Raw genomic sequence first — 11,333 nt, 5'->3', positions numbered from 1 at the left:
AATCAGCAATATCGTCCGTCTTATAATGGCAAGTTAGGATCACAGCATCAACCCTAAGAATTCATACGTTTAAATACATGAGCCTTGCATTTCAATATGTTGAATCATTAACTTGTAATGTAGTGTGTCCAACTAGAATGCAGCCAGTGATTCACAGACATACAGACAGTCATAAACCTGTATTAGACTGCATGGTAGGCTTCAGTTGGGTTGATGTGTAATATATGGTTTACACTGCTGATCTAGAACTCGAGTGGATCGTATTAAAATAAGCTAGCTAGCAAATCAAATCATCTTCAATGGTTGATTCATTAACTTGCATTTCAATCCTTATTGTCATTCACAATATTTTGTATATACCAGAAATGGGGTATCAAAACCCAACCCAAAAACAACTCGGAATCATCACGCTTGGTCATCAACTGTCGAGATGATACGCTCATGTCGTCATATCGTCCCATGTTTAAGCAAGTCCGAGATTCAAACAGATGCATTGTTATCGCACAAGGTTACTACGAATGGCAACGTAAAACCACTAGCCAACCTTATTTTATCAGTCTGGGTACAGATTCAACTCCTGACACGGATGAGCAAATCGGTATTAAAGCAAATCAGAGTTCCACTAAGCTTATGTATATGGCTGCAGTATGGATGCCATCCAAATCATCAACAGAAACACCTACTTATGCGCTTGTCACAACTCCTGCTGCTCCATCGTTGGAATGGCTACATGATCGTATGCCAGTGATGCTGCAAACTGAGGCAGATCGTGCACTCTGGATGGATCCAAGTATAAAATTCACCAGTGATGTCGCTGCATTAATGCGACCAATGCATTCTGGACTTGTATGGTGAGTTTGTTGTTTGGATGTTACAGGACGCTCCATCTTGAATGGTCCTGCATTATGGTTTGTAGTTTATTCAAACTAACTTGGATTTGTTGTGTATACAATTCAATGGATAACAGGTTTCCAGTCTCGACGATGGTTGGTAAAATTGAAACAGACACTCCCGAATGCATCAAAGCCATCACTGTTGCAACACCCAAAAAAATAGAATCGTTTTGGACTTGTCCGCCTTGCACAGATACAGACAAGATTCACTCCAGATCGCTCGTGTCTGATTTGGCAGCGTCTGATACAACGTATTCAACTAACCGGAACATATGTAAAAATAGTCCTGCAAAAAAACAAAAGCTTGTTCATGCGTCATCCTCCAAATCAAAGGCCAAAAAAGATCCCATGACTACCAAACGTATTACAGATTTCTTTGGTAAACCCACTGCATCTCTACAAGACAAGTAAGCATTCTAATAAGATATTGCCAACCCAATAGCACTAAATAAATAAAAAATTAAACTAGAATTGACTGTAAACCAACAAGTATTATTTAAGGTGGAGAGTAATGAAAACCAAAGTGTGGGCCTCTCTCCGAACGATCACCACACAATGTAAGTGTGTGACAATCATGATAAAAATAGCATACGTGCGGGTGTTCGTGCTTAGCAAGAGGTGGCGGGTAGTGAGATAAGGATAGTAGGATGAGAGATGATGAAAGTGGGGATTGAAAGCACAGCACAAAAAAAATAATAAAAGACGAAGACTAAATCGACGTAATTAGCAAAAACTTATTAAAGATGATGGAAAAAAAGTCGATTAACAGAAAGATGACAAGACTAAAATAAAAGGCAAAACAACGCAATAACTCAGAAATCATCGCAACCCATTTAAAACCAACTACCATTAGAGTTATTGTTGCTGCTGGAGTTATTTCCATAGCTATTGTTGTAGACATTATTGCCTCCAGAAGGGCGTGATCCATGACCATTGGAGCTACTGTTGCCTCCTTGCTCGCGACGGTAATCAGTTGCACCAAATCTAGCACCGCGTCCACGATTACCACGACCGCGACCACCACCAGATCGGAAACTACCAAAATCGGCTTGCTCACGACAGTGGTTGAGCCAGCCTGGAATTTCTTGGTTGGCCTCTTGAAGAATTTCTACAAGCTCCTTGACAATACCCCTGTTCTGCTCCATATTGAAAAAAGCGGTGGCTTTTCCTATATTTCCAGCACGACCAGTACGACCAATACGATGCACATAGTCGTCAATATCACTAGGCAAGTCAAAATTGACGACATGAGTCACGTTGGGGATATCTAAACCACGAGCCGCAACTGCAGTAGCAACCAAGACAGGGGTTCTTCCAGAACGGAAAGACTGGAGAGCAAATTCACGCTCCCGTTGAGTACGATCTCCATGAATAGCCGTGGCGGGAAAACGTTGATCTATCAAAAAGTTGCAAAGCATATCTGCACCACGCTTAGTTTCCACAAAGACAAGAGTCAGGTTTGCAGCAGGATCTGGGCTCTCTTGAGCAATTCCAGCATCAGTAGCAAGGATATCAAGTAGTACGGATCTTTTGTCTACGTCCTCCACCATCTCGATATTTTGAGTGATGTTCTCAGAGGTAGATCCAACACGGCCCACTGCAATAAACACATAGTCGTGTAAAAAATCACGAGCAAGCATTTGGATATTTCGGGGGAAAGTGGCAGAAAACATGAGGGTTTGACGATCAGTAGGCATATCAGCTTGCTGAACAATTTGACGAATTTGAGGTTCAAATCCCATATCAAGCATACGATCAGCTTCATCAAGAACCAGGTATCGAATAGAAGCTAGAGAAACGCGGCCTCGTTCCATGAGATCAACAAGACGACCTGGAGTAGCAACCAAAAGTTGACAACCACGCTCAAGATCGCGTAGTTGATCACTAATGGGAGTGCCGCCATAGGCTACACAGGGACGAACCCATGAACGATATGCAAACTTTTTTGATTCTTCATAAATCTGAATAGCCAGCTCTCGAGTTGGAGCAAGTATAAGAGAAATGGGTAAAATTTTGCTGCGACGATCTGTTGGAGTGTCACTGACCGTTGCACCATCTGAAAAATTCTGACTAAGAATAGGAAGTAGAAAAGCAGCAGTCTAGAATCAAAAACAAGTATCAGTATAAAGTTCAAAGTTGGATTGTGATCAACAACGCCTTTGTAGATACACACCTTTCCCGAGCCAGTTTGCGCACAAGCCATCAAATCACGACCGGCTGTAACGATAGCTACAGAGTACCGTTGGACGGGAGTAGCATTGGAATAGCCAGCAAGCTTGACGTTTGACTTTGCAAGAGGGTCCATGGTAGAGTCTTCAAAGCTGTGAATTGGCAGTGGAGCAGCATTTCCAGAAACTTCGACAGGGATATCATCGTACCTATCAAAATTAATGCCCGAATTGTGTTGATTGCCATAGAGTTTTGTCTCCAAGCGAGGATCACGAGCCTTTATATCTGCACGGGAGTAGAATTCATCACTGGGATCTTTTTGGTACTCACGACGAGACGAGCCTCCAAAAAAAGCACCACGATTACTTGAAAACGGGCGAGAAGGACGTCCACCTGGAACCTCATCGTTGACATTCCAACCGGATGATCTTGGTGCATTGTTGAATCCACTGTATACAGAGCAGTAGCAGTGTGCAGCAAAGCAGGTTGTCAAACGCATTAAAAGCACCAACAAAAGGCAAACCACCCAAAGAGCAATACAGTCGGCATTTAAACCAAAGTATAATCAACAGTTAGTAGCCATTCTACAACCGTTTGGCTGAATATTGCAGCAATACAGTTTGACAAGTAGCAAGTCGATTATTATTTTAGAGAACATACGAACTGCAACCAGTTGGTAGGAATGCAATCCACACTTTTGGCTGAATCTAAATACTACAGTCCATGAGCACGACACTTGTTTATAAAACTTGAAAACAAACGTACCGATCATTCTCATAGTTGTTTCTGCCACCGTGGTAAGGTTTACTGGCTGTTCCATCATTCACCACTTTACTCTGAGCACCACGACCGTTTGATCCTGGTGGAGTAGAGACGTTCTGTTTACCTCTCAAGTGAGGAGGAACGTAAGCCTTCTTTACAGACGGCTCTTCTCCAGAGCCATTGGGAGCAGAGTCCGACATGGACAGTGCAGCGAGTTTCTGATTGATGTCCGCCATTGAATGTGTGAATTCGTTTGAAGAAAGGAAGAAAAAAGAAATTTGCGCTTTTGGAGTGTTTCAAGTCTACAATTTCCAACAATTGAAATGATTCGATAATTTGATTGTCGTGTAATTTGTATTAAATTACACGAGTGTCTCATGAAACGATTAGTGTCTCACAACTCTTTAGTTGAACAGTCTCACGACTCTTTAGTTGAACAGTCTCACAACTCTTTAGTTGAAATACTCTTGTTTTCTTGATCTAGAATGTATATAATGAAAATCCAACAAATATGAGTTTGGTTACATCAGGAATGAATCTGGTTTCAACCTTACAATGCAAAGTTTCACTCAAAGACAGTCTCAGTTTATATGATGGGTGTTTAAAGAATTGATAATGCTCGTGCCAATTCTAACAAGCGCAACATTCGATTGTTTATTCCCAAGCAAAATAAAGACCAATACAAACGTGTTTCATTCTACACATGGATATGGCTGTAATCGAACAAGTTGGTAACAAGTTGGTAACAAGTCGGTAACAAGTCGGTAACATTGCTGTAAATCGAGTCGTTTAAATTTTTGTAAAAACTTGATTTTTATACAATTCTACAATCTCATATTCAAAGCCAACCCTCTGGTGTGATAGAATCAAGCAAATACACTATGAAACCTGTAAAAGGTATATTGGAGCATTCACTTGCATTAGACTTGACCACTTTGCTTCCTGCTTCCTGTATACTCAATCCTTGATAAAAGTCTAATCACTACTTGGTCATCCAATATACTAATTCAAGCATGAATGTGTTGCAGAATTCACCAAAACAGTCTCCAATGATGTGCATGCCTCAATCATAAAAACTCAGCATAGGCACTCACAGAATAATGGATTCTTGAATGATCAACCAAACCCTAATTCACATTCTACATTGAAAAAACACCAGAACTACACTAAACCGTCCATGGATGCATCAACAAACTCTGCACCTCAAAAACAAAAGCGTTTTCTAACTGCTAAATACTTGGTAAGGTTACTAGTCTGATTTGTTGTATCACTCGACAAGATTGCATTGTTCCCCTAACCCGTCAATACTGAAATACAATAGCATGTCGGTTACAATCAAGGTAGAGATTTGGGCTACAAACAAAAGCCGTTCAAGTATGTCAAAAAGTAAGTTTCATTGGATTATATACACCATAGATACAAATTTCTAATTTCCAGCTCCGAAATCCATTTCATTTGAAAATCATAGGGAGTTGTGCAAACCCAAACCAAATCCATTCCTCAAAGCTGAGAATAAAAATCGGATCGAGCTTGAGAAGAAAGAGGCTGAAAAAGAGGCAGCTTGGCTGAGAATGGAGGTTAGTTACATGATCTAATATTCACATTGTGTCGGTTTAGATGTTCATGTTGACACGACCCTGCTGTATATCGTAAACCTATTTTCAATTAGGCTGCTGCTGCTAAGCTCGCGGAACATAAAAACTTGAAGGATAAACATCTTTTACAGGTATAAATACAGTTTTATTGAATGGAATCTTGACAAAACTATCAACACTAATTTTTCTATTTAATCTACTTCAATTATAATGTACCATCATCTTAGCGCCAGAAAACAAAGATATTCCTTGGGAAAAAAACTTTGAAAGGCCAACCTTTGATGGTCAACCAAATCAAGCATTTGGTAGGAAAAGTTTACAAGAGTTTATAAACAGTTTGGATTGAGCTCGAGACTTGTCTTTACGACTGTATCCACGCACAATGGAACACTAAGAATGAGTATAATAAACAGTCAGTATCTTGAAATCACTCGTGTCAAATTACTCGACAAGATTGAATCACTCACAGTTATCGACAAAAGTGATGAGAACCGAGTAAGAACCGAATGAGAACCGAGTAAGAATCCAGTCAAACAAGTGAACAGTGAAAATAAATCAAAAAATCGTCAACAGTCATCAGTGTCATCACGTGTATTTGAAGTGTTCATTCAACCACTTTTATGTGATCGAGTTTGATTGCTTTTGCTATTCCCATCACCAAACTCAGTGTCGTTTTACAGTTTGTGGTAGGATATTCAATGTAAGGTTTACATTGTGTGCAAGTTCGTGTTGTCATCAAAATGAGATATGCAAGACTTTACATACAATTCAAACTCATGCATAGTATAACGCATCAAGCTCACACATCACTCGTATCGTATTTGATTTTTCAGACAAGCAACTCGACATCAACTGGCATGCATTTATCATTGACAATCTTGGTAAAAAGCGTGGCAGATATATAGTCATGTTTGGCATACAACAGAATTGCTCAAAACCAGCATATCTACACGACTGAATGCAGCTGTTTAATCAGCCGGTTCCATTTTTGAACGGATACTAAACCGACCCTGTAACTGTGTGTCCACGCAATGAGTGTGCAACAGACCGAGTGTCGGTCTGTTTGCTCAAAACATTACCAAAAAACACACCTGCTGTTTTGCAAAAAACGTCAAACACATCAAAAAATAATCCGTTACAATACATGCCATGCAGCATGTTACATATGTCAATAACAAGTTGCTCGATCATATGCAAATGGTTCGTGTCACTGTAGTCATGTTTGTTGACCCAGCCAAATCAACACATTGTATGTCAATACTTTACAATCGATTGGTTGTGCAATATGGTTAATAATGGACGTGCCAATATGCTATGCTTGATCGACAGCAGTTGGACAAGCATTTTCAGCGTCTTTGGTAGTCGCAACATCCATGGCAAGTATAAATCTACATAACATCGTGAGAACACAAACGCGTTCATCAGGTCGATTACATCACTGACAATCAAACGGCTTGCGTCTGCAAACGAAACAGCACGCTCAACTGCGTACCTATTTGCAACAAGCTGGACCGTTGCGCCGTGTAACTGCTATGTTGGTTTGCATATTTGACAAAACTGCATTGTCATCACTCGACAGTGGTTGTCCGCAGGTTTTTCGCGCATACTTTACCCATATGGCACAATATAATCGACTGGGAGCAATGGTCATATATTGTAAAAGTCGTATAGTTTGTCATGTGCGCATGTATAGTTTGTGTTTAGCAGCGATGGTGTGTATAGATTCAAGTCACGATCTACAAGATGTCATACAAGACATTACGAGTGCGGAATGGCATCCATTCAAACCCTGCGTTATCAACATAGCTTATTGTATGACAACATTGTGCGAGAACGTGCTGGCATATCACATCGACACGTCAAACGCCTGCAAAACAACCAATGACCCATCCAACTGGTAGCCAAAATGCTCCGAGTTGTACCCTGCAATGTGTATGGGCAACCAAGCACATACGGTCGCTTACAGATCATCATTATATATGTGGTTTTGCATAACTCGTATAGCTTGCATAACTCGCATAATTCGAACCCACATAGTCATGCTGCAAACCTACAGTCAAGTGCATGGTTGATCAAACTGACCAAACTGATCAAACCGATCAAACTGGACAATCGTATTTTTAGATCGACAAACATTACATCAACAAATGATGTTTTTGTGGCAGTAAAATGTCAGGCGCTGTTTTGATGTGTCAGTCAAATGCAAACCGAGACTCAACAGGTATGAAACTGATCCAGCACCACATACATAAACCGGTCGTTCAACTGATACCACTGCTGCTATCCAGCTAAACACAGTTGATCGTATTTGCGGCAGTGTCCATGCAATTATTAGTTGACGCACCTCCAGATCGTCAACTCAAAAAGCATCAGGTTGCACTAACTGAAACCAACAAACTGTGGGTTTGAACCACTGATCATACAATCGTCTCTGGTGTTGTAACAAACACGCTTGGTATAACTTCATGTCATATACATGCTAGTTGTGATTGTCACAACAACAACAAGTGTGTTGATGATCCTGCTCACCTGCGTCAATATCGATGTCAATATCGATGTCAATATCGATGTTACTGTTGCAGTTACTGTCATTCCAGCCATCGGTATCTACAGAAAACACGGATGCGTAAACCTGTCTCGCCCAACCATTTCGTCAATCTCGAAACGGATACACGCATGAATGATGGTCGCAATTACCAAAACAGAAACAAACCTGACTACACAAGAGTGTGTTGGATCAATCTTGTTAATAAAATTCATCAAACATCAAGACACAAGATAGTATCAAAATATGTCATACGTATTCAAATATACAATGACCAGTTGATTCATTCGACACAAGTCCAAGTGTTTGTATATTACCGAAACTGGTAATGTGTTGCATTTTCACCAAAAGCTGATGGATATCCAACAATGTCATGATTTGAACATGGTATCCACAACTTCAGATGCGGTATTTTGAACAATCAGCAATCAGCACCAATAACCATGTCTGTAATATAAACATTGACATGAGTGGTCAAGCTGTCATTATACCTGATAGATCCACTTGCAACATATCCAGTCAACAATGACAACAAACACACACGAATCCTGTTGTAGACATCCATCATGACAAACAAGACCTTGATTATGATGCATGTATTTGCAAATCTATCAGTGAGAGTCTTGGCATAATCAATTGACAGTCCATATCAGATTGGAACCAGTTAACTTTTGAACACAGGATTCAGTATTAACCACATGAACAGTTGATCGTATACAATAACGGAAACCATAGACTCGTGTAGTTGACAGATACTTGACAGTGTTGCAATAATACATGCATTGATGCAGTCTGCGACAAGTCAAAAATGAATGAAATCAACGAATGTAAACCTTGTTCAATTACACTGTTAAACTATCAGTTGTATTCACGTAGAATAGAACTCGTGCAGTGATTTTAATTTTGCGTAGTAGTGAATAATAGTCGAGTATTGGTTGTAGTTTGCTATTAAAGATTGAATTTAATGAACATTTTCAATTCAATAAACACAGCATTCATCATATAATGCAATCGAACCATTTTTCCAAATTTTGGCATAGCCATACATTGTACGATCACAGATTCATCCATCACAATCCAGATATTGAGTGCGATTGTTCTAATATTGTCAAACTCATGTTTGTTGTATTTTAAAGTCACCGATACGCCAGTGCTCTAGTTCAAGAAAACAAAGACTGATACAGAAATGCAATCGTTGTTTCCATGTCGATCATTCGATGCTATAGTGTTTAGTCTATGAAAGTGGAATTACTGAAACTGTGATGTGAATACCCATTCAGTTATTTTATACCCAAACGAGATGGATGAGAAAGAACAATAAGTATCAAAAAAGGGTTCAAATAGCACAATGCTGACCAATCAAACCTGAGATGGCTGCTTATTATGTATTTTGTCACCTCCGTTTGGTGTTCAGTTTTACGTGAATACAGTCGTAAAAATAACCAATCAGCTTTTTCCACTCAATTCGCTTTAGCGCTCTCCACATCAAATAACTTGCCAACTATTTTTGCAAATATTCCTACTACTTATACTCCTTTGTTAATGGACACCGACCATATCCAGGCCGATGTCGACTCTGGTGAAAATAATAATACCAATGCCAACCCCAATCCACCTCCTACTAGTGGAAAAGACTACTATCAGGTATTTGATTCGAGCGTCTTCATTATGGAATGTTTGCTTATTTACTCCAATATCAACTACTGTTATTCACTATTGGCACTTGTAATGGAAATATCATGTTTAGCTACTCGGTATAGAGCGCAATTCCGACCAGGCCGCCATTAAAAAGGTTTGACTTTTCAATATAGCTCATCGATGCAATCAGTATTTCATGATGAAATGGCTGCTCAAATTGGCTATAGTCATCCTTTAATATCACTACCAACTGCATTTCATTCTTGTCAGAGTTTCTTTCATAATCGCCCTTGAATGGAAAACGTCCAGTTTGGTCCTTGATTATTTTGGTGCTTATAACTGTAACTGTATCGTTGGTACTGACTCGGGCTTCTTTGGACTTGCTATTTGTCTAATACTTTTGAACATTCAGGCTTATCGACGAATGGCTCTTCGTTTGCATCCAGACAAAACTGGAAATGATCCTGCAGCTGTAGAGCGATTTCAACTCGTTCAAAAAGCATACGAAACCCTAAGTATGCCATTTGATTTTCTACGCATGGCTGGCATCTATTCCCTATGGTCTTAAATACTAACTTGCAATGTTTATGAATATATAGGCGATGAACGCAAACGCACTGTGTACGATACTTATGTAAGTTGGGGGTTTGAATGCTGGCCGAATTCCAATCACCACTGCAAATATCTTGAAACATCCACGACTGCATGTTATACTCTGATTTTCAACTGTTTATTCATTGTCCTGCCACTTGAATTCTAAATCTCACAATCATGTTCAACATTATCTGCTTTACAGGGAGAACGTGGTGCTGCCATGTTTGAATCCATGAGCGAATACACTCCGTTTGTGGACCCAGATATGATTAAAGCAATCAATGCTGTATTTTTGGGCGGCAGTCTTTTGGTTGCACTGCTTATCTTGTTTCCCTCGTTTCTTTCCTTGCGTGCCGATGGTCGTGTGCAGTGGTCGTGGGTTGCCGTCTTCTCTCCTCTCTTTATTGTCGACGCTGTCTTTATGGTACTCATAATGAGATCGCAGATGCCAAAACCCCGTGATCCGCGTGAAGGCATGGATGATGATGACGACGATGACATCAAGGCCGAGGAAGACGCGAGTTCTAAAAAGACAGAACGTGCTGGAAAGGCTGCGTTGATATCTTATTTGCTTTGCTTTACAATCTTGCAGATCTTGATTGCACTCAAGTTGGATGATGTCATCACTGCTGGATGGTCTCAAGTTTTTATCCCATGGTACATTATGGAGTTTGCGCATCTGTGCATCAAAACACTTTCCACTGTTGCAGAAATTCAGTACAACAAAGCTCTTGCAGCTGCTCATGCTCGTCGCCAAGAAAATGATCCAGAACTGCCACAATTGCCCAAGCCTCTACTACTTATTATATTTGACAAATTTGCACCAACACTATTACGATTTGCTCAAATCATACTACTCTTGCTCAAGTTGGATGGCACACTTTCTGATGTCTCTTGGTCACTTATTTTATTGCCAGTCTGGCTTATGGCTGCATTCAACATTATTTCATTGGCTATATGGGCTGCCCGTGGAAAAAAAGAATCCGGCAAATCCAAGGAAAAAACCGAAGAGTTTAACAGGACACTCACCATGCGCATCATTGCTTTGGCCATATACTTTATTCTATTCTATACTGGCGCAGGGCTTCTTGTTCAGAGACTTTCTAATCCAGATCGAACAACTCCATCTACTGCAGT

The 11,333-nt window shown here is 40.1% G+C and overlaps 3 protein-coding genes across 3 annotated transcripts; 2 read left to right on the top strand and 1 right to left on the bottom strand.

Moving 5' to 3' along the window:
- Positions 1-459: 459 nt before the first annotated feature.
- BATDEDRAFT_89762 (uncharacterized protein) lies at positions 460-1,304 on the top strand (the record flags this gene model as incomplete). The annotated part of the gene is made up of 2 exons (XM_006680106.1): positions 460-851; positions 968-1,304. 2 exons carry the CDS (start codon positions 460-462, stop codon positions 1,302-1,304), a joined length of 729 nt encoding a protein of 242 aa, XP_006680169.1.
- A 62-nt stretch (positions 1,305-1,366) lies between these two features.
- On the bottom strand, positions 1,367-4,076 carry BATDEDRAFT_35392 (uncharacterized protein). The gene is made up of 3 exons (XM_006679922.1): positions 3,828-4,076; positions 3,067-3,511; positions 1,367-2,992 (listed from the first exon to the last, which is right to left on the bottom strand). The coding sequence occupies exons 1-3, from the start codon at positions 4,058-4,060 to the stop codon at positions 1,727-1,729; spliced, it is 1,944 nt and encodes a 647-aa protein (XP_006679985.1). The 5' UTR covers positions 4,061-4,076; the 3' UTR covers positions 1,367-1,726.
- Positions 4,077-5,001: 925 nt separating this feature from the next.
- Positions 5,002-5,751, top strand: BATDEDRAFT_89763 (uncharacterized protein; the record flags this gene model as incomplete). The annotated part of the gene is made up of 5 exons (XM_006680105.1): positions 5,002-5,064; positions 5,146-5,210; positions 5,293-5,401; positions 5,494-5,550; positions 5,647-5,751. The coding sequence occupies 5 exons, from the start codon at positions 5,002-5,004 to the stop codon at positions 5,749-5,751; spliced, it is 399 nt and encodes a 132-aa protein (XP_006680168.1).
- Between the last annotated feature and the right edge of the window lie 5,582 nt (positions 5,752-11,333).

The sequence above is a fragment of the Batrachochytrium dendrobatidis genome (genome assembly GCF_000203795.2).
Source record: "Batrachochytrium dendrobatidis JAM81 unplaced genomic scaffold BATDEscaffold_8, whole genome shotgun sequence".
Lineage (NCBI taxonomy): Eukaryota > Fungi > Chytridiomycota > Chytridiomycetes > Rhizophydiales > Batrachochytrium > Batrachochytrium dendrobatidis.
The sequence above is the reverse complement of the archived record's forward strand: the minus strand, read 5'-3'. Positions and strand labels throughout refer to the sequence as shown.

Coding starts and splice junctions, on each gene's coding strand:
- BATDEDRAFT_35392 (XM_006679922.1), bottom strand. CDS start 4,060: ATGGCGGACATCAATCAGAAACTCGCTGCACTGTCCATGTCGGACTCT. Junction 3,512..3,827: donor AACAACTATGAGAATGATCG/GTACGTTTGTTT, acceptor CTCTGTATACAG/TGGATTCAACAATGCACCAA. Junction 2,993..3,066: donor CGCAAACTGGCTCGGGAAAG/GTGTGTATCTAC, acceptor TTTTGATTCTAG/ACTGCTGCTTTTCTACTTCC.